We start from the raw sequence: 24094 nt of genomic DNA on the forward strand, positions 1-24094 counted from the left end.
ATTATTTGTATATCATTGTCATATGTATTGCTTTACATATAAAATATTATATATTATTTTCTACATATATTTATATATTATATAGGATTTATAATGACTACATACTTGTTCGTGGTTCATCCTGTTTCTAGTCTTTTGTCATTATAAAGCTTGTAATCATTTAGCCTTATTTTAGGATTCTACTGTGTAATTTTTATTGGACATCATTTCCATTTTTTGAATAAGCAGGACATACCAGTACTGCAGATACACTTTCTCACAGGTCCTTCTCCCAAATATTTTCAGCATTTGTATTTTAATAACTAAAAATAAATACTTTGCGAGCCCCCTCCCAGGGCAGCTGAGTCCCTGCGCGGGGACGGGCTGCCTCCGCCCGCCCGGGCCTCCCCTCTTCCTCTTCGCCGGTCGCGCCCCCCTCCCTCCCGGGGGGCCGGTCCTCGCTGGGCAACGCGGCCTTCAGTGCGCGGTGCTCCCTCTTCCCTCATCCGCACCCCCGGGGCTCCCCGCCCGCTCGGCTGCCCCAGGCCTTTGGCACCGGTGTCATTCCCGTTTCAAATTAGGAGGCGGACGTTCCGCTCATTTTCTGCTTTCCTCACGTGCAACTTACAGAGCTATATAAATGTATTTTAAACGGAATTGGGTAATTATATACTATGGGATCCACGGATTATTTCACAATTACCACGAAGGAGTAACGGTATAAAATAAAGCATGAGGAATTGCTATGATTTCTCAAGGAGAGTTTTATTAAGTAAAAAGCAAAGTTATCCTTTAAAAGTCTTACTACAACTGTTTTTAAGATTATTCTGTTCAGAACACTTATTTATATTGTTTGTTTTGGGGCCCTTTTATCAAGTAAAGAAACATTTTTTTCCTTTTTAGATAATTTTTAATTCTGAGCATTAATTACATCATGTGAACACTAGAAAAGCAAATAACTTTTTTAGAAACATCAAATAAATTCTGGATTAATATCTTATTGATTTGAAAATATCTCACATTTAACATTTCAGTGTTAAATGAACAATGATAAAATATTTTTAGGATTTTTTTAAAAAAAACTTCTTTTATAAGAATTCCCTCTTTAGCAAAACATGTCTTTAAATTTTTATGGTAGTTTGCATTTCTTTTTTCAATGTACGTTTTTATTTTATTTTAGGGTGTTTGTTAGTTAATGTGGCAAAATGGGGGGTCTGATTATATCATCAGGCAGGTTTATGAGTGGTGCACGTTTTGTGTAACCATTTAGAATTTATACACTGGTACATTATATATTTTGATTAAGGATGGTATTTCGAAAACAATTGTAATCATTTGTTGAAGTAGAAGGATTACTCTTTTAAAGTGCATCCTTAAAAATAAAATGAGTTATGCTTCACTGTGTAGCCCACTGATAAATATTTAGTCTATAGTATCCTTCTATCGCTCTGTGTTTAGCTAAGAATTGTTTCTAATTTGGTGAAGAGTGCCCTATTAGTAATATGGAAAACACTGAAGCAATTATGAAATGCTTAATTTTTAAAATAAGAAACATTTTAAAAATCGCAAGAAAGATTCTCACTGACGTGAATATTTATATCCAAGACAGAGTCTTTCATTCCTTATATGTGTATAAATATAACTTTTAACACAGAGACGGGCCTGGGCAGTTAGAAAATAGTCACGACCTTGTATAGTACCGTGTAGGGAGTGGAATCAATCATATTGAAATAACTGCGTACGGTGCCTGGTGGGTACTAGAATTATCCGAGGGAATCACATCAGATTATATAATTGTCTAACTGCTATGCCGTGCACCTGAAACCAATGCAAAATAATATTGAAAGTAAACTGTAATTGAAAAATAGTAATAACAAATGCATACGTCTCTTGGAGTCTCGGAGAAAATATTTTCACACTTATGAGGTGCCCATTACATATACCAAGAGTTATACTGAATTCTATGTATACGTCGTCTCTCATAAACATCCAAAGAAGCTGTGAGGCAGATGCATTTATTGTATCTTCTTCACGCTGGAACTGAGACACAGAGACTAGTCATGTATGGGGAGCTGAGCTTTACCTCTGAGGCTAAACCTGAAAACCAAGTTCTTCTATATTGAGTGTGTAGACAGACTAATAGTTGTTTGAAGTTATAAATCAGGAGAAAACACCACAAAATGTAATGATAGGATAATTATACAAAATATGGTCCCCTTCTAGTGAAATACAGGGGACCCTTACCAAAGGAATTCAAACAATGGGTCTAAATCTATTTTTGAACAGGTGCGTCTATCTCAAGGAAGGCCAATTCATTTCCAAAAACGTTGCCATTTCAGGGATTATAGGAGGCCATTTAAATGGGCCAATTTACATAAGATAGATTTCAAAAGATTATGAGAAAGAATTTTACCTACCTCATTGAAAAAATGTCCTAGTCCTTTAGAATAGTGACGTTGGAAATGTTGCCAATGGCAGGCACCTCTCTCAGGCCGTGGGCGTGACGCTGCTTGGCCAGTGTCCCCTCGCATGGGCAGGTCAGTGTGAGGTCCTGAAAGACTGGACACGGCAGTGCTTGTTCAGGGAGTCACCGTTCAGCAGCCTGCATTGGAAAGTTCTTAAACATGAGGTTTCCCAATCTCTTGCTCCATTGAATTCTTCCTATGCACCAACGTGGGCAAAAGATTAGCATTTCATTTCTGCAAAAATTTGCTCAAAGAGCCTCTGTCCAAAACCTCTAGTGCTGAAAAAAGGAAAGCTAGTAGTGGTGTAGAGCTACTGGGATTGTTTCTTTTTCTTTTCTTTCCTGTTTTATATTGTGTAAAGCGTAGAACTGGGTCAACTATGAGTTAGAAACCCATCTTTCTACACCCCCAAATGGACAAAAGTCATTCTATGCTGTCAAATTGTACATTGTTGACGTAAAAACACGTACAGTGATCTTACCGTGGGAAAGTAACCAGATTGCAAAGCCATCTTCTACTACATATAAGGGAGGTATAGGTTGGTATGTATTAGGTACCATTAAAATATGGGTGAAAGTGCAGCATAAAAGAATGTCTGAACAACATCTGAGGAAAATAAAGAAAGGAACACATTTTCATTTGCACCCAAAAGAGTATGAAAAAGTAATTTGTAATGAATATGCATATATCCACACACACAAAAGCCTATTCGTTCTAAACATTTTCTCTTCAAATGTTTTTGCTCTCTTTTAGGTTTCTCCCACTTAACTTTTGCAATTTGTATAAGATTCTTGTAGTCTACAAATTCCTTTCACTGAGTTTTCCCAAGGGCCATTAGTCGATGCTGACTGCATGTGAAGCTTTGATAGCCCGTGAAAGTGGTTATTGTTACTTTGGAAATATAAACATTATGTTTGTTTTAAAAATTTTTGTGTACAGCCCTCAAATTTGTTGACCCGTCTCCATGTCCACAAACAGAACAGCTTTGCACACAGGAAGAGAACTCGGCAGGAACTTGTTGAATACTGACAATGGAAGTGGCTACACATTAAAAGAATGGATGATCAGGAGCCACGATACGCATTTCAAAACATTGCTTAAGTTGCCGGGGGAAAAAAATTCAAGATGAAATGTCTCTGTAAACATGGTCTTGAACAACGAGTACCATTTTGATGAATGAGAAGAGGAACATAGTAATTTGAGGAGAGGCAGAGATGGCTAGTATCTGGGTGGTAAACACACAGCGCAGCAGTCAGATGATGCGTTATGGGCTGGCACAGTTGGACCCTATATACTTTTATTAGCCAAACCAATGTCACCCCAATTTAATTCTTAAAAAAAGATACAGGAGATTGCATCCTCTTAAAAAAAAGAAGGTAGTTACTCATGTGGACGATAGGAATTGTTTGTCACAGATTCACGCTGGGAACGAGGGGAGAGAAGTTGTGTAAAAAGTTTGGTCTTAATTACGGAGGACATTAAAACTTTCATCCTCTAGTGCAATTACATATGCTAAAACATCGGGTTATGCCCTTCAACCTAATTATTGAATTATTGAAAGGTTGATGCTTTTTAATTAAGTGAGGCATGAGAATAGTTAAGAGTATAGTCGTATCACAAGGCTGCTGATGGAGAAGCCAGCCCCTACCACCTCCTCTCCTCGCCTTGCGTGCTGTGCTCAGAAACAACCCCCTTCTAGTCTTTCACTGGTTGCTTTCGGTAGTTACCTTCCTGGTATCCTTCGGGTACTTTCCTGATTTTGTTGCATTTAGGTGTGGTCTCTGGGCTCCTTACAAAGAAGGCAGGGGTCTGCCTGTCGCTCCGCTCTTCCGCTTCCTTTCACGGCCCCAGCCCCACGCCCGCTCCCTGCCCTCTGCCCTGCTCTCAGCCACCACGCGCACTTCCCAGCCGTCTGCCCCCGATGGAGGGTGCTGTATAAGCAGCGTGTACGCGGAAATACTTACCTGTTTTTTATTTTATCGTGATGCTCTATTATTTACTGTTGAGTAACTCTTTTAATCTTATAAAAGTCTTATTTTTTAAGTAATTTTTTGAACTGATTTTTAGTTTTGTTTGCTTCTCTCTACCACAAATATTCTCCAGACATTCCAAAATAATTGTACAACTCCACTGAAAATTGGTGACAAAGCCTAGCAGTTAATAAATAAACTCCACTCTTTTCTTTTCTCTCTCTGGAGGCCTCCGTCTCTCCCCGACCAGGGGACCAGTTGGCTCCAGGTCCTGGGAGCAGCTCTTCCTGTCTCCACCATCAGAGCGCTCACCTCCCCGACTGTATTTTTTCTTTTCCACAGCTTATTCCTTTGTTTTCTGAAGGCTGCCATTTCTTAACAGCTTTAGTACAGTATAATTTACATTCCATAAAATTTATTCACTGTAATTGGATAATGATTTATGGATACACAACAATCACTGTAGCCCAGTTTTCTAACACCTTAACTACACCAGGAAGTCCCCTCGTGTTCCTGTAGCCAGTCCCTGCCCCCACGCCAATGTGCTCATTTTCTACACTTTTGTATCTTTTAATAAGTTGCTTATAAATGAGGTTATACAATGCATTGTCTTTCGTGTCTGGCTTTTTTCGCTTAGTATTTTTGAGGTTCATCCCCACAGTGATACGTATCAGTAGTTAATTCCTTTTAGTTCCTGACTACTATTCCATTGTATCAATATAACACATTTTACTTATCCATTTAGACAGTTGATGGAATTCTAAAATTTTTTCCAGTTTGGGGCTTTTATCAATAATGTGAGTAGGAACATTCACGTACAAATCTTTGTGTGGACACTTCACTAGCAGTGGAAGTCCTGGGCCATCTAAGTGTATCTATACATTTTTTAAGAAATCATCAAACTAGCTTCTAAATAGCGTGTATTTACATTTGTATGAACGACATATGAGGGTTGCAGGTTCGCCACATCCTCACGAATACTTGATTTGTTATTCTTCTGGATCACAGCTGTTCTACCCAGTGTGAGTTGTGATCACTTCGTAGTTTTAGCTCTGATGCCAGTAAATATTATGAGTACACTGACAAAATGTGTATGCAAACTGTCTGTGGTCTAATAAAAAGTAAAACCAACGAGTTGAAAAGTTTATATTACTTCGTTACATATTATTTGTCATGACCCATGGCTGCTATTATCCATTAGCTGATACAAAAATTGGCAGCCTAGAAAAATATGTCAGCAATGTTTTGTCATGGCAAAGGTGAAGGATATACAAATCAAATATTTAACCCTCACTGATGCGGAACTTGGGGTCCCTCCTGCCACATCTTCTCTGGACCTCATGTGCGTCGATTTTACTTTCTCGTTTGGTAACTTTTTTCTTTGGGTCTTTTGCAACCACCTTTTCCCCCATTTCCCCTTCCCCTTGACCTTGTGGTGTGGCAGGTCTTCCATTCTGATGAAATGGGGACAGTTGTGAACTATTGCTTTTTAGCGAGTAAGAGGTTCAGGCCAGGCAGGGTAGGTGGCCGTCCAGGAAGACATAGACGGAGACAAAGGAAGGTGGCTCTCCAGGGTCCTGGGCTTTAGATGCAGAGCGTGAGGAACAGACAGTGCAGCAGCCTCAGGGCTCTGCAAGCAATTTGTTACTTGCCTATGGTTTGGGGAAAAGGGAGCTAGAGGTGTAATGTTTCAGTTGCAACATGCCTCTGTCTGTCCTGTTATGCCCCGAACTGTTGACTTTCAGGATGCAGCTCGGCTGCCTGGTGCTTTCATCCACCTTGTTACATAAAGGAAGAAAAATGCAATTAAGTGTAACTCTTAAAATACAAAATGGAGGGGGTCTTCCCAAGTACCTTGTTAAGTAGTCTTTGTGTAAATACTTCTTTTGTTACTTTTTATGAGGCCTGTTTGGGTCAGGTTTTTTTTTTCCTCCTCCCTCCCTCCCTCCCTCCCTCCCTCCCTCCTTCCCTTCCTTCCTTCCTTCCTCCCTCTCTCCCTTCCTTCCTGTCTTGCATTTTATTTTTAAAAGATAGAATTCTAAAACCTTTTAAAGAGCTGGCTACACATATTTTTCCATGTGTAAATAAAGGAGATGTTTGAATATTAATATGATCAAATAACTAGTTAAAATACAAACGTCATACTGTTTCTTAAAATGGTATTTTTAAAAAGAAAACTGTGTTTATTTTCTTACTCCTTGCTTCAGACTACACAGGGGGCACCTTCCTAAATGGGACCTTAGTCACCTTAAGAAAACAAATACATCATTATCATCAGTTGCTGTTTGGCAATTTTAATCAAAGTTGAGCGAAATCGCCTTCACCATTTTTTTCCTCATGTTTCTCTTTGATTTGGGGACAACGTTCTTTATAGCGTTAGTCCACGACATGAAAAATGACAGGGAACCGCTTACCCCTCCTACGCTTGCCCCGTCGGTCCACGCGGGAGGCCAGGCCTCCGCAGAAGAGCCTCTCTCTCCACAGGAGGCAACACCACGGGTGTGGAAGGGCGCCTGAGTGATATGGAAAGAAAAACTAGGCGGGTGCTCAACTAGACTATGGGGTTGGGCTTATTTTGGAAGAGGGGACAGGAAGCTGGATGAGGTTATGTCAGTGGAGGGGACAGGAAGCTGCAGGGAGTCTGCAGCATTTCAGCTGAAAGTTGGCGGAAGAGAAAGCACCCGCCACAGATTGTGCCAGGACAATATTCTTGCCGTGGGAACTTTTAGAAAAGGCGCGGAGCTCCGGAGACACCCTTGTCCTGGGAGGGTCTGGGGGTGGGATGCCACACAGTGCAGCTCTGCGAGGGGCTTCATCCTCCGGAGCCACCGAGGCAGGGTACGCAGGCGAGTGGCGTCCTTTCGCGGCTGTTTGTCAGGCTGCTTCTGCTTGTTGCGTGGAGCGGCTGCAGGGCCGCTGAGGCGGCCCAGGAGGCGGGGGATGCGAAGAATCAGGCAGAGCGAGAGCTTAAGCCCTGGAGGTGGGCGGAGGGCTCAGAGAGGGGGGCTGCGCTGGGCAGGGAAGGCTCTCAGTGCCTGCTGGCGGGGTCCGTTTGGAAGCAAAGGGGAAGGAGGGAAGGAGAGTGGTTCCCAGGGCCCTGGTTAAGGCAGTGGGACAGACCGGGGGGGACAGGGGCTTGGACAGGCGACGCATCGATTCCGGGTGGGATTTGTGAGAGTGGGGTCCCGAGGACTCGCACGGCAGCGCCGCTGAGGATAGGGTGCCCTGCACCTGGGTGTCGCGTGGAGCCCCAGGACGCAGACCGTCCCTGCAGTGCCCGAGCGGGCGCGGGTCCTCAGAAAGGAACGTGAGAAGGGTGTCAGGGAAACTCTGCGAGCCCGGAGAGCTCCAACGCTTGGGATTATGGATGAGAGGCGTCTGCAAAGGTTACGGAGAACGGCAGCCGGTCTGGGGAGGAAAAAGCAGAGAAGTGTGATCTTGGGGGACAAAGAGCCCGTGGTTTCCAGGCAGCGCCAGCACAGTGATGGCAGCACAGAGGGGCAAGGAAACGCTCCCACGGGAGCCGTGGGACCTGGTCCCAGGGGAGCGCTGGGCAGAAGCCAAGGTGGAGTGTGGACAAGGGGAGCGGAGTGGGGGGCAGGGAGGCTACAGACAGTGCTCCCCAAAACTGTGCAGCTGCGAGGGAGAGAAGGCACACGGCGGAGCCCCGCAGGGATGCGGACCCCGAGACGGCCCTTCTCTGCTTGAGCACGTCCTCCGTCTGCAGGCTGGTGTTTATTTTCAAAGTCAGGAGAGCAGCAGGTTGGTAAGCTGATCGGACCACGGAGATGGACAAACTGAGTGTAGATGAGTGAGTTGCTGCTCATCGTCTGCAGTTTTCTTCACGGAGCGTGAGTCAAGTTTGTCCACCGAATGCAGGAAGGAGAGACGGGAAGAAGGACGATGACTTGGAATGAGCGTGGGAACAAGCTGGCATGGACGAAAGGAACTGGCTGCAAGCACTGGTCACGGAAACCTCCCTCCCATACTTGTTAAAATGCCAAAGGAGGTCTGTTCTTCAGGACTTCGTCAGGTGGAGCAAAGTTGTGCCTAAAGTAAGCAGACGGGGTCTGGGAGACCCCGGCATGGTCATCGATGGCACGTCCGGGCTCTTCCCACAGCGGAGTGAGCGATTCTGCCCTCCGAGGAGCTTCCCAGTTCTTTAGAGATGCACTGGACGTGCAACAATCTTCCATCGTTTCGTAGTTTGCCTCTTTACTGCGTGTGTGTCCTCGGGATAATCCAGCCACTCAGCATGTGCACGCACACCTTCCAGAGTGCAGCTGTGGTCCCAGAATTAGTACGGTATAAAAGGAGTACACGGGTAAACGGATTTCTAAATAAAAGCACGTATAGAATTTATGCTTTTGCCAGCTTGGAAATAAATTCTTAAGTAGGTTTTAATTATAAGGAGACATTTTACAGCTCAAGGGCTAGTAAAATTACAGACTGGACGTTTTGTGTTTCAGACACAGTACTTCTGGTTAAATAATTCAACTTTGTTTTTTACTCAACATTGTTTCATAGCAACAAATTCCATTCCCTGCCACTTCAGTACAGAATCTGGAATCCTTTAGGCACAGAAGCACATGAGCGACAAGCAGTTCATCTGGAATTAATTGCAATATACAACACAGGTATGCCTTAGAACTCACAAATTCCTTGGAAAGAACAACTTCAAGAATTTTATAATTAATATTCCCAGTTTTCCAAAAAAACTTATATAATTTCTAGCACATAAACTCCATGAAAGAGACTTGTTTACAAATAGCACGCCTAGGACAGGCTTTGACATATAACAGCTCTTCAATAAATGGTCATAGAATCATAAAATTTTCCATCCTTTGCTATTTATTTAAAATATTGTATTAGAGATAGGTGACTCCTTCGTGTACCAGCCTTCTTCTTAAGTGTTTTACAAATATCTCATTTATACACATAGAGGCTTTGAAAGGTACATTATATTATCTACATTTTTAAAAGGGGAACCATATGCTTGAGATTTTAATCATATCATCATTGTCTTCATTTACTAAAAATTTACTCTAAGTAAGCAGTGGGCCACTTACATACCTTCTTTCAAGGTAACTCATTTAATTGTTATAGCAGCCGTTACATTTCACATGGGGACATGAGCCTCCAAGGTCACACACACAGTAAGTGGGGAAGCTGAGGTTCTAACAGTCTCTCTGCCCCAAACACGTGCTCTTAGTATTATGTTGCAGCACATGTGGGTGGCTCTGCAGAACGTGCTCTCTGCCAGAAAACGCAGAGTTCGGTTAGTCATTTTGTTAGCAACAACTCACCATGTGTGCAGCATGTGCAGGTGATTGGCTAAAATGAAATTTTGTAAAGAACATAGGTTTTAAGTGAATAAGCGTTACTATTAAAGTATGCTGTAAGAATTGAACCTTTTATGTAGTTCAATGAATATCCCTTAATGTAATTATAGGCCATGTGTTTACTGCTATTACCACACTACTACTGTGACTGACTATGCCTTTCCTTGCATGCTTAATGTATGCAAGACCCTGAGCAATATATTTAACTTGTATTATTTAATGTCATCAAGGACCTCAGATTTGTTCCAGAAACCATTATTGAAATTACTTGAAGAAGAGGAAGGAAATGAAATTGCAATTAATCTTTGTATATCAGTGATAAATTGGGGGCATCACAGGTATAAACCAAATAACATACTTAATCTCAAGGTTAATTATAAAGCTGTTATAGTGTGGTACTGGCATAGGGTAGACAGAAAGGAAGAAAAGGAGGGAGGAAAGGGAAGGGAAAGGAAGGAAGAAGCAATGGTACAAATTCAAAAGTCCAGAAGCAAACCCAACATATATAGTCATGTGATTCATAGCAGAGGGATCAGCGCAGTACTCTGAGGAAAGTATGGGCTTTTCAATAAATGGTGCTGGATCAATTACATATGAGAACAAACAGAATCTTGACCTCTATCTCACAGTACAGTTAGAAATTAATTCTAAGTTAATTGTTGGTCCAAATGGGAAAAGTAAAATAATAAAGACTCTAGAAGATAACATAGGACAATATTTTCATGACTTTGTGATAAGTAAAGATTTTGTAAAAGAATGCTCCAAAAACACTTACCATAAAGAAAAATCCAAACATCATTTATACTCTGAACTTAATTCATTTAAAAAAAAAAAACAGAGTAACAATACCAGCTCCATAGTGGAAAAAAATATGTTGGCAATACACATATTCAACAAAGAACATGTACCCCAAAATACGTTCGGAACTCTTACAAATCAGTAACAAATAAGACAACCAACAGAAATGAGTAAAGAGCTTTAACCGGCACTTCTCCGAAGAGGCTAACCAATGTCCAGACAACATGAAAGTGCTCCATCCCACCAGTCACACAAGGACCATACATTACAAGCACAGTGAGATGTTATCATATCCACATCAGAAGGGCTAAAATTAAAAACCAACATGACTCATTGTTGGCAAAGATGGGGAGTGAGGGAAAATTTATCTGCAACTCTAGGGCATGTAAATTGGTATCAATGACTTTGGAAAACAGGTAAACCGTATTTATAAAGCTAAGTACATGCACACCTCATAGGCCACCAATTCCATTTCCACTTACAGACCAACCCCCAAATGTATGTCCCGTCCCTCAAGAGAGATACAGAGCGTAGACGAGATAAATAAACTGCAGAAGTTCATACACTACAGAACAAGACAGCAGTGAAACCAACTGCTTCACAGAGCAAAGATGGACGTCACAAAGATTAGGTTGAGAAAAAAGACCCAGCTGAAACTGTTAAATGCTGTTAAATGACACCCTTCGTGCATATTTGAAAAGGACTGAAAACTAATGATGTTGGCAGGAAATAGAAATGGAGTCAATGGTAACACGTGGTGGAGAGTTAAAACTAGGGACAAAGAGGGTCCTGGGCTGTGGCCAGTGCTCCCTGTCTCGGTCTCTCTTTGATGACAAGGGTTTGGCCAGCTTGTGAACATTCGTCAAACTGGGTTCTGGCGATTTGTTCAGTTTGGTGTGAATATTACTTGCTAATTAAAGATTTTTTTTTAAGATTGTATTTGTTTTTAGAGAGAGAGGAAGGGAGAGAGAAAAGAGGGAGAGAAACATCGATGTGGGGTTGCCTCTCCAGTGCCCCCCGCTGGGGACCTGGCCCACAACCCAGGCCTGTGCCCTGACCATGAACAAAGCTGGTGACCCTCTGGCCAGAGGGCCAGAGCTCAGCCCACTGAGCCACACCAGCCCGGGCTAATTAAAGAATTTTTAAAGCATTATTATTGCTTTCAGTATTAGAGAACATTAACATAAATTGGTCTTTAAAATATCAAGGAATAAAAGAAACTTTATAAAAGAGAAATAATTATAATAACCGATTACATTTTTTAAATTTCAAAATAACTTTCTGAATAAGCATTTTTTTAAAAAAAAATATGTAAAACTTGTTTTTGAAATTAGTTGACTCTTCAGCAAAATAATCATAAGCAATTAAAGGAAAATAGTTATGAAACATTTGAATTTATTTACCCAGGAAGCTGTATCTAAACCACTACATTCTCCTCTGGTTATGAAACAAACTGTTGAGAAATGCCTGTGTGAACAGAAAAATAGCATATTACCCTGGCCAATAAATAAACCTCCCTAAGAATGTCGCCGTTACTAAGTTCAGCCACTGGTGTTTTCCGTCCACTCATTCACCATTCTGATGGCCCCACGGATTTTACAAGGTGAAATTCATGCGAATGTTGAACCTTGGAACATTCCGCAGAGGCTACTCATGACAGAGCTCACTCTTTCTCAGCGGCGGGGTTCCCCAGCAGAGGCATTGCTCTCGCGTTGGTGCAGGTAACGTGTGTTTTGGCGGGGGGGTTGTCTCCTGCGCATTGTAGGATGTGGAGCAGCATTCTTGGCCTCTACTGACTAGTGCCTGTAGCATCGCCCTCCCACCCCAGACTGAAAACAAAAGTGTCTACAGACCCCGCCAGACGACGCTGGGGGAAAGCCACTGCCGGGTGACAATGCCCTACGAGATGGCCACTGGAATATCTGAGTAGGACATTTTAGTGCCTTGGCATTTCCTCAGCAGGCAGTAAATGTACTTGTTATTTTTGGCTTCACCTACCTGGTGCTGTTTTTGTTTTTGCAATCATGTCTGGGAAAAAAGAGTGGGAATTAATATCTCTGAGGTCATTTTGTCCTTCTGCAAGGACCAGAAGTCAGTTCCATTGATGAATAAGTGGCAAGGAAGTGGCTCTCGGTGCTCAGTGCAAGACGTCAGGGGCACAGGGTCCGTGGTGTTGACTGTGCCGATATGACCGATTGTCCACATTGGCATTCAATTAGGAACTTATCTCAAAAATCTTTTCTAAGTCCCCTGAACTCAGATTTAGATATTTGCTATTTTAATGTAATTCATGTGACAAACTAAAAAAGTGACTTTTTAAAAAAAATAAAAAGGAAAGTGTATGCTATAAATAATATAAAAAGTCCACTCTTCATGATGGCATTATTTTCAAAATGTATAATAAAACTTTTCTGGGAATAGGCAAAATTGAATGAAAATTTAAAATGGGAACGTTCCAAACACAAACTCCTGATGTTAAACTAACACTCAGATACTACCCGCTCCCTGGGTCATCTATCCAGCACATCAGGTTGGCGCAGACATGGATGGCGGAGGACCCGTGGGGCAGAGGGTCCTGATCCAACACCTTTGCTGACACTTGAGGTCAAACGATGTGCTCAGGTTCTGTAAAACGTGCCCACGCTGCCGTTCCTGGGAAGAATACCGCCTGGTTTTCCACATTTATTTATGATTCTCTACATCATTCGGCGACCTAACCCAAATTTTGCTTTCAAAGGGTAGCTTTATTTTGAACTTTTTACACTGTTGTTCAGCTATAGTTGTCCCTGTTCCCCCTCCACTGCTCCCCGCTGCCCTGTCCACCCCTGCTCCCACAGTCAGCCCCCCCGCGTCCTTGTCCATGTTTAAGTAATTAGAATATGCTTTCAAAATTGACGCATTTGCCTAGCATGGATTGTTGGTGGAAGGAAACAGAACAACCTCAAGTTCATCTGTCTCGCAAATGCCATTGTTGAGCAAGAAGCGATGAGTAAGTGAGTCCTTGGCTTTTTGGGGGGAAGAGTAACTTCAGCCACCACCGATTCTAGTGACTGGCTCTGATCCTGTTTTCAAAGAAGAGAGAAAGAACACATGTTGGGAGCTTAGCTATGGACCTTGATGGCTGCCTCCTGGTGGATTGACTTCCACTGATAATTTGCTTTTGTGGGACAAAGAGATGAAGGCGTTGGATAATATGAAAAATACTTCCTTTTAAAAGTTTTAGTAAATTTCCTATCTTGTTAAACTGATCATTCGACCCAGTAATCTTTCCTCTGCTTCATTTTATGAAATTGTCCAGGACAATGTACTTTTTTAATATATTAAATACTACTTAAGCCTACCTTTTAAAGATAGCGTGTGCATTTTCAGAAAAAAATATGAACGTCCCTTATTTTTCTTTTGAACATTGAGTTATTTTTCCCCTCCCCCCCAAATATAGATACATAGGATGATTAATCAGATTTGCCTGGGGCTCTTTGCGGCCACTTGGTGAAAATGCAAGAGTGTGACCCACCATTTCTTCGATGGACACTTGCCCGTTCTTTCAGGTCTGGTTATGGGTATTTGGCAAGGAGTACATACTTTTAGGTGAGAAGACGTTTTCCATAATTCAACCATTTGCATTTCTCCATGCGTTTTCAACATCATAAAACTATTAAGTGTTAAACTTACATAAAGCGTAGCCTTTAACTTGATTGTTGCCTCAACGGGCTGTTGACACTGGACTTACACGTCTTTTAGAAGTTCATTTGTGCTCCTTGGTAAATCCAGGACCAGTACCTTAGTCCTGGACGGCTGCCACGCTGCTCCATATGTGGGCTTTCTCCCTCACAGGCACCTGAAAAAAACCCCAGTCAACGCAGAGCAAAGAGAGGAAAACTGGGATTTGCAAACTAGGTGTGTAAAATGCGAAGTTGGTTAGCGGCTGCGGTCCATGGGGCCGGTGCTCCTTTCCTGCTACGATTCATGATAACTAAGGAGAATTGTAATGAGCAAGTGAAACCCCAAAGCTCATTCTTACCACGTCACTTCTAGACTCAGAGGTCTTGCTTCATTCTTCTCCTGCTAGAGTGAGAAGGAAGTGAGTTCTAGGTATACAGATGATCCGGGAGGGGCTTGTTCTGGACGGTAGCTCCCTGCCTTTGACGTTGCACGCTCAGCTTGGACTTCCATAGCATCTCGAAGTCCTTCGCGGGATACCACCTGGGCCGCTGTTCGCAAATGCATGCCTGCTGCAAGTGGCGTACGAATCCGGGCTGGAACCTCCTCGTTGGTCTCTTCAAGGCAGAATGCGAAGCTAAATTCATGTTTGGATTACTTGAGTCTTTTCATTATAGTTCAATACCCATTTGTAAGATACTCTCTATACTAAGCCGTACCACATCCCTTTGGAAAAGATTTTAAATGGAATATATTGACATTCAGGCAAATGGCACAAACACCCCACAAAACAGTGGTGACCATAAGACTTGAGAAAGCCTTGAGAAAGAACCTGACTTTCACATGGATGGCCCTTCCACGTGAAAGATCGCAAGGTCTCCCTGGTTCTGAACTCATTCTATGTGTCCTCAGAAGTGCAGTGTGCGCGTGCGTGTGCCATGGTCTGCTGGCAGCACCTGTCCTCAAGGTTTTGGTCTTTCCCTGATTCACAGAACAGCCCCATCCCTTGACTGGCCCTGCTCAGTTCCTTAGAAGCTGCTCCTTCAGAAAGAAAATGCAGAAGAAGGATCTAAAGAAATCGCACTCACCTGAAATGGATACACAATTACACTGAATGTAAACTGTAATTGGAAAAAAAAAAAAATTACAAGCAAAAAAATAAATACAACCCCGAACTGGTATAGTACTGACAGTTGCAGTTCACAGTGGTGGAAAAATTTCGATTTGTCTAAAAATCAATCTCTGTACTTTGCGTTTGCTCCCTAAAGATGTCATAATGATAAATAAGCCCACCGCTCACTACCACATTTATAACACACTCCTATGCCATATGTTTATTTGAATGATCACAAAAACTCTGAGGAAAAGAGTATTCTAGTTGACCCTTGAACAACGTAGATTTGAACTGTGCAGGTCCACTTGTAAGCAGACTTTTTTTTCAATAAATGCCTGTGCTGTTACCAATCTGCCATGTGCATTATTCTTCACGATTTTATGGAGGCGAGAGGAGCATCCACGGATTTGGTATCTGTGGGCGGCCTGGACCCATCCCCCGCACGCCAGGGGAAAACGGAGTTTTCAGAGTCAAATGTGACGCGCCAATTTTTCGCTGTGCAGTGGTCTGTGCTTCTGACCCCCGTGACAGAGACAGCTATTTGTAAGCAGAATTCTGATCTATTCCATGTCTTTTTCATACCAGAATAAATCTCAATGATCAATTTCATTGGAAATACTGGAGGTTCTGCCAATTTATAAGCCTTATTGTGATGCTGTTGTTGGAATCCCATTCTTCATGAGATTATTGATTCAAAAATAGCTTCCGTAAAACTGATTCCTAATTTCAAGCATCCTGCGTAATTATATTTTATTGATGCTGATAACTACAAATGCAGCAAAGCATGAGAATGAATTTCAGTTTAATTTTATTTCTGTTGGAAGGTAACACAAGCTTGACTAAATTTTTAAACTTATAAACTTGCCATTTATGTAAAACAACTATAAATAAAACATGCTGCCTCAAAAATTATTTTTAAAATTACATCACAAAATTCTTGCCTTAGAAACAAAATATATACTCGAATGGTGGGGATTGATTTACTTCTGATTGTGGTGATGATTCAAATTAAAGTATGAATAGTTTACCATGAGGCATTATATGATTCAGGGATGTCATAATATTTTACTTGGGGTCCAACCCATATAACATTAAACCTACCTGTTTTTCAGTGCATCTGTGTACGAATGCTTCACTCCGACAAGTGCTTGACCTGGTATGTTCCTTCGACAGGCTTATGCGGGCAAAGATCTGGAGGAGCAGCTGCGGGCGGTGTCTAGTGTGGATGAGCTCATGACTGTTCTCTACCCGGAGTACTGGCAAATGTACAAGTGTCAGTTACGGAGAGGAGGCTGGCGACAGAGTGAAGAACAGCCCAGCGTCAATACAAGGACAGAAGGCACTATAAAATTTGCCGCCGCACATTATAATGCAGAGATCTTGAAAAGTAAGAATGGAGAAATACACACATCTATATATATAAGGGTCGTATATCAACCCAGTGAAGGTGGCCAGCCTTGGCCTTTAATTTCAGCATTTGTACCACTGAATATTTGGGGGCCAAAAGGAAATATTATTTTCCAAATACAGAACTTTAGGATTTCACTGAGTGGTTGAGATGATTTTTTGAAATAGGTGTAAAGAGAGGAAAGTGCATGCCTATCAATGTACTGTAATTTTTTTGAATTAGGTGAAATGTCATTACAACATTTAAAATCATATAGATGTATTTTACACTGTGAGTTTAATCATGCAAACATTCTATCTTGCAAAATAATTGCATGTAAATTTTCTTGCTGATTTGGATATAGAAATGCTTAATTTCTCAATCATTCCAACTCACCTTTTCAAATCCTACTCGTCGCCTTGTTGTTTCACAGATAACTGGCTTGAGTGGGGACTTTGGCAAAGTCCCGGAGAGATCCAGAAGAAAGGGTCACAAAAAATTGGGACATTGCATAAAATGTCATAGTATAAATTGGTGGATTACTTCTAAAAAGTAATTCCCTTCAGTTATTAGATACTAATTTCTTTGAAGGTTTGAGATTGCAACGTATTTTCCAAACAAAGCCAATCAAACAAAATGGCTTCATGGTTAAATAATGAATAGTTTGTCCTTTTTTTCCCCAAAGAATTTTATTTTAGGGGAAATATGGGAAAATAGACTAGAACATTTAAGACATACATCATTTGTAATGCAGTATTTAAAAAATCAACAGTGCTGTGAGTAAACCACTAAGTCATTGGAAGCAAAATTCCAAGAAAGAACATGGAGGGAACAGGAAAATTTGACTTTTCTGAAAAAATGAAATTTGGGATACCTGTCCCACTTGATGGAAAGCACCTTTGTATTTCAAGTAGCTACCACCAAGCACGACGTTACCCAAAGTTGCCAAATAGCCTGCCTGAAACTGATTTTTGTATTGAGCCCAGAACCAAAACCATGTTCTCGTTGACACCTCAGTTGAAAAAGAAAAATCAAAACATGTTTATATTTGCTTGGAGACCATGAAAACAGTACATGTTACAGCAAATGAGCATGACTCCATCTCTGCAGATCTTGTCAACATCTCCATGTTAAATTTGTGTTTTCTTCAGTCAAGAAAACCAAACATAAGGGCCGGGGAATACTGGTGTTATTTTAAGAAAGCATAATCCTCATTTAGCTTGTTACACGGCTATAGCAATTAGTTAAAAAAAAAAAAAAAAAAGAGAAGTCCTTAGCTGCTGTGTTAGGTATGACATTATATGCATAGGCCAGCTCACAGGGCCGTTTAGGATGCCGTCAATTATTTCTTTCAAGTTGTCTATGAAATGTCAATCTTAAAGTCTGCCATCGAGTGTAAGTGACTTCCGACTGCTGTGGGCTGTTTCCGCCTCGGTGCCTTCTGTGTAACCTCTGGCCTTCCCTGTGACTCGACAGGTATTGATTATGAGTGGAGAAAGACTCAATGCATGCCACGTGAGGTGTGTGTGGATGTGGGGAAGGAGTTTGGAGCAGCCACAAACACCTTCTTTAAACCTCCATGTGTGTCCGTCTACAGATGTGGGGGCTGCTGCAACAGCGAGGGGCATCAGTGCATGAACGCCAGCACAGGCTACCTCAGCAAGACGGTAGGTGCCTCAGCGCCCGCCCCCGGCCCCCACCGCGCCCTCCGAGCCCTGTGCTTGTGACACCCGGGTCCCTTTGCCGTACTGTCCTTCCGTTCGCGGGTTCTGGTGTCCCCTTTTGGGGGATGAAGTTAACTCTTCAGTATTTTGTGGTTTTGATGATATGCTATCACAAAGCAACCGATGCTTTATGAACTCACACCGTGGTATCAAAGTCGAGTGAAGGAAATAATACATATGCATATGAATGTGTTTACGCGCCCATCCACACACGTACACACATACATGTATGCCTACACATACATCCACACGTACATACATCCATGCACACACATTGATCTTTGAGGACAAAGATTTTCATTTGGCAATAAGTTACTTTTAAACGCTCACGTTTTCTTGCCAAGATATTACTTTAAAAGAGCTAAGTCTTCGGATTATAGAGATGAAGCACGCATTACATTCGAAACATGTCATTACAAGTGTGTGCGGCCTTGAACCAGTGGTCTAGTATTGACAGAAACCATCACACTGAACACTTCATTGTGTTTATGTAGAAAGACGGGGAAGTCTTCTGACGCTTACTCTCCAGTGGTTTGAACCACCTGTCAAGTCTCGTCATATTAGACGTAAAGCTTCTGATACATAACCAGGAAACCCCGTAGGGTTCGGTTAGGGTAGGGGATTTTCAGAGCAGACGCACAGCCCTGCCCTGCAGGCCTTGGGAGGCAGCGGAGGCCCCGTTTACGTGCTGATGACAATCAGGCAGCGCTGTTTAAAACTGTGTGTGCCCGTGACCCTGCACTCATTGGAGAAGCCCAGAGGCAAAGGCTGGGCTGATGCACACGGCCCCCAAAAAGACGAAACGGGCTGCGGGCAGACTCTTCCAGTCGGTTCTGAACTGGAATAGCAGAGGTGAGCCAGATGCATTCAGAGCTGTCCTTTGACCTTTAGAATGAAAAATGAGATGATTTCAAAATGTGGTGTTAGATTTGATTTGTACAAGGTGGGATGACAGCAAATTAACAGTTTTAATTAAATAATGTCTACACTTAGAACATAAGTTTCCTTTCATAAAAACTTTAGCTGGTCTACATAATTCCCACTAATAAAATCTACTCTCATTTTAATAATGACATGGAAATGCAAGTTAAAATTACTACCTCAGTTGCTTCCACTGCCTTTTCCCATCCAGTTGAAAATCTCTAAAATTTTTACTGTAATAATATGGTGCCTGAGCTTGGAGACATTGTCCAAACTACTTTAAAATATATATATATTTCTTTACATTTCTCATATGCTTGACGAACAAGCCATTTCAGATACTAAGACTTGCAAGAGGAAACAAAAAACAAATTATAAACCTGAATTCCTTTCTTTATTTAAACCTGAGTCTAAATGCTAAAAATTAAAAGGTGATGCTTTGGGGTCTTTCATCATTTCTGTTATTATCATAGTAACTTGAAGCATAGCCAGAGTAGTTTATTCTTTATTATTTTCTATAAATACAGATGAATAATACAGGTTTTATTCTTGTATGTGTTAGCAGGAAAAGCAATAACAGTCTAACTACTTTCATACATTTAGAAACTTTATCAGTAGAAGAGTTGTCTGTGGGTAAATGTGATAATAGTTCAGTGCTTGATAAACTCTAATATTTTAAAGGAATAATAAATCATCATAATGTTAGAGCAACAAAGCTTCTCCTTTGTTAATTTCTTTTCTCCCCTCAAATCTTTATCAAAAAATTATTGAGAATTTCTTAGCTAAGAAATTTTTGATTTATACATATTATATACTATTCTGAAAAAATTATACTAATTTAACAGGGTTTGCTGGATATTAAGTGTTTATCTTATCATAATCCTGAAGTAAAAAAGGTTTTTTAAAAAAACCTTTAATAAGTGTTGGAACTAAAAGCCTTTTCTGTTAAAGGGAAATATTTATGCCAGTAGAATATTCCCCAAAACACATTTATTTTAAAAAGATATTAATATTAAAAATGTTACTGGTTTTATATTCAAGCCAAACTCAGTAAAAACATTTTTGGCCTTCTGAGACTCTTGAATGAAAGTCATTTTAAAAAAAAATGAAATATGGGTGATTTAGGAATTAAAATAAATTTGTGGAATACATTTAATAGTGTATATTTTTAAATAACTCATTTAAGTAATATGATCTGTGTCCTAAATTATATCATGTATTACTATGGTGTTTCATTTAAAGCAAATGTCAGTTTAGTTGCTCTTTCAAATACTGATTGAATTTGCCAAATACCAACGGGCCACGTTTCTTTTAAAAATTGAAAGACATGGATAGGCTCAGAGATAAGTTTTGAAGAATTGTTTCATCAAATAAAACAAAATGTGTTTATTAAGAGCTCATCACTATCATGTTATAAAGGCCCTATTAAATTTAATTGTGAGAGGAAAGTTTCCTTTCCAACGGCTCACGTTCTACAGATGTAGAGTTGAATAATAATCATTGTCGTGTTGGGATTTCTTACTTCATTTGCTCATTTCTTGAAATTCCTGGGTTTTTTATCGTTAATTTATTTTCTGGGTGAAAATCAGTTGCCAACTGACAATCCCAAAGCTATTTCTGCTACTAATTTTTCCCCGCAAATTTTATTTTGCCGTGTAAATCCAGAAAAACTATTTCTAAATGGATCTTCTTTTAAAAAGGTGCAGGTTTTATAGCATGCTATTTTATGCAATATGACTTTGATGTTTAAATTAGAGCTCACTTTCACGTTTAAATTAAATATTTCAAAACGTAGCTCCGTCGCCCCCGTGTTCTGTGTACCAGTCCCTCAGACAAGCTTTTCCTCCCCCACGCGAAACTCACCCCAACCAACACACCACGATCAGAAGCACTTGGTCTTCTGCTTTCACCTCCCCACGTGACCTCCTTCTAGGCAGAAGCGTGGGGTCGTTTTTGATGACGCCTCCTTCCTCCTCACAAGGCCAGTCTGTCCCCCAGCTAAAGGCTGGATTCGTCCCCCGGGGTCTGGATTCCGCACGTCCGCCGCCGTCCCTGCAGCGGCGGACACCGGGACGCGCGTGTCCGCGGAGGAGCTCCCGCCGCCGCCACGCCCTCGCTGCCCTTCCTGCTCTCCTGTCCGCCTTCCTCGTCTGTTCTCTAAACTTGTGCCCAAGCGAGACATGTGAAAAAGCAGCACACCTGTTTGCTGTTGGTAGTCTCGGGCACGAAGGCCTGGCAGTGAGTTCCCACGGTTCTTGGAAAAAGCCCCAAATCTTATCACGGCCGGACTCGCAGGCTGCCTGCCTGCGCCTTGCGCTGCGGGGTCAGGGGACGTGGCGGCCCCTGGACCTGACCTTCTGTGCTGCCGATGCGCGGCTTTCAATTCCTGCCCCCCTGCCCCCACCCCCGAGCCTTTGCACGCACACCCTTTCGGCGTTCCCTGCCTTCCAGCGCCCTCTGGCGGGGGGGCAGTTCCCTGGAGCTGGCGTTCTGGTGGTCTCACCTCCAGCGCCACGCGGCGCAAGCCAGGCCTTGAGGGAGATTCTTCGGACCTCTGTGACGTGCGGGGTCAGAAACGGATGCCCCCTCCTAGTTGCCCACATCTGTCTTTCATACACTTACTACAGTTTATAACCTGATAGCCTATCGTTGCATAGTCATCGTCAGTTGATTAACGCCTGTTTTCCCCTAAAGGGCAAAAACAGGTCTGTTTTGCTCACTGGTTACTGGAGAGCCTGCCACAGAATTAGTGCTCGAGGCCTTTTGGAACCACATTAAAACTATGGGTCCTTCAGTGTGAAAAAAATACCAATACAGACACGTCCGCAGCATTTTCCCACAGTTTCAAGAAGTTGTTTCCCTGACCCCCTAATCCTTACCTGTTGAACCAGATTTTCACACTTCTTTCTTGATGATTAATAATAATAATAATAATGGATTAGCTCACCTGTGTAATTTTTAAATGAACTGATCCTTTTGCCTAACAAAAGACTATGCTCTAAACTTGAGCTCCACGTTTTAAAAATAATAGTGTCTTTAACCTATAGGAGAGGAAATGCTCCCCCATTTCCCCATGCATAGTTAATATGTGCAAAAGTAAACATTCTATGCCTCTAAATACATGCTCACTTTCGATATGTGCCAAATGGATAACAGGAGCACCTTAGGCAAAATCTTAATTTGGAATACAGAGTGTCAGCTCATTGTGAGTAAACAAAGCAAGTAAGTTAGTGTCAACCATTTTTCTGTGACCACTTCATAGTCATTCTGACATTGATATAATTAAGCCCCGTGTTTGCCTGGTCGCTGTCAGAGTGAGAGTATTTATACAAGGATCAGAGTGTACGCAGGGCAGCAGACAAACCGCTCTGCCACTTGGAGACCTCAGGGGGTTGATTGAGTCTTTAGAAGGTAAAAGGCTTCAGGGGCAAGGTAGAGAGCAGTTGATGCCAAGTTCAAGGTACGTGCAGGTGAAATGGACTTTGGTCCAGTATCCTCAGTACTTAAGCATCCAATCTATGTGTTTTTTGTAAGAAGACTGTCTGCTTCATGTCATGTAGGATCGGTTCTCACTCTCCGTCATCTTCTCTCACCTCCAGGCTTCCCAGAACCTAGGGGTCCTTTTCTCACAGGTGGATCATGTGGATAATCTCACCTGCTCCCTCTCAGTCATCCGCTCATATGAAGAGTCAGGATTGGCCTATACAATTTTTGAAGTCTAGCTGGTGTTTGCTGTTGCTTTATGTTGTTTTCCAATTTTGTTTTGATCCTTTGCTGCAGTTGTATTTGTAAATTGGTATCATTATAAAAGCAAAGTAATTTTCATTTCCGCATGTCCATCATTTAAAGCTTTGCACATTTTTAGAATTAAAAGCGTTAGGTTAATTCAAAACGAGGTACTGAGTCCTCAGGGTTCTGTCCCAAGATCCTCTTCCCTAACTCCTGAGACATCCTCCTCCTCAAGTCTCTTCGTGCTGATTCCTCCCCCACTGTGATCCCTGGACCACTCTTCTCCCCCAGTTTCCACACTACCTACTCACCGTGCGACCTGGCTGTCCCACCTGGCTGTCCCTCAGACCATCAGGGTCAATCTGTGTCACACTGGGGTTATGACCTCTGTGTTCCGCTCCCCCAGCCCCACAGCACCCTCCCAAATAAGCAAGTAAATAAATCTTTTTCCAGCACTCTCTGTCTCAGTAAATGACACCACTCACCTATCGGGGCGTCCAACCTGTGGCCTGAAGGCTGCCTGTGGCCCAGGATGGCTGTAAATGCGGCCCAACACAAAATCATAAATTTACGTAAAACCTTATGAGACTTTTTTTGTGATTACATGTCACAATGCGAAGTGTGGCCCAAGACGACTTCTTCCTCTGTGGCCCAGAGACTCCAAAAGGTTGGACACCCCTGATTCTAGTCGGTCCATCCAAGTTATTCCTCGTTTTGCTACAAGTCTAATCAAATATTCCCGTCGAATCCTTTCCGACTTCTCCAGAATCTACCCTTAGCCTTTATTCTGCTGATCCCTCTCCGGGCAGGGCCACTGTCATTGACCGTGGCCCCCGGGCCAGCCTCACCACTGGCCTCACCTCCCTCCGTTCCCTGTGCTGCATTTTATCAGTGAGATGATTCTTTTCTCAGTGCTTTATCAGATACTGCTCAAAGCTCTTCCGGAACATGGCATTCTTGGGACTGAGCCAGCACTCAGCTGCTGTGTTGATAAGCTGTTCTTTT

At 42.1% G+C, this 24094-nt stretch overlaps 1 protein-coding gene across 1 annotated transcript in view; it reads left to right on the forward strand.

Moving 5' to 3' along the window:
* Positions 1 to 24094, forward strand: part of VEGFC (vascular endothelial growth factor C) — a 72648-nt gene that overhangs the window by 26757 nt on the left and 21797 nt on the right. Inside the window, exons 2-3 of the mRNA XM_054566196.1 lie at positions 16502 to 16715; positions 18192 to 18382. Of these exons, the coding sequence (XP_054422171.1) occupies positions 16502 to 16715; positions 18192 to 18382 (405 nt within the window). The remainder of the gene's footprint in view (positions 1 to 16501; positions 16716 to 18191; positions 18383 to 24094) is intronic.

The sequence above is a fragment of the Pteronotus mesoamericanus genome, unplaced genomic scaffold (assembly GCF_021234165.1).
Source record: "Pteronotus mesoamericanus isolate MK-2021 breed Mesoamerican mustached bat unplaced genomic scaffold, CSHL_Meso_final contig_169, whole genome shotgun sequence".
NCBI classification, from domain to species: domain Eukaryota; kingdom Metazoa; phylum Chordata; class Mammalia; order Chiroptera; family Mormoopidae; genus Pteronotus; species Pteronotus mesoamericanus.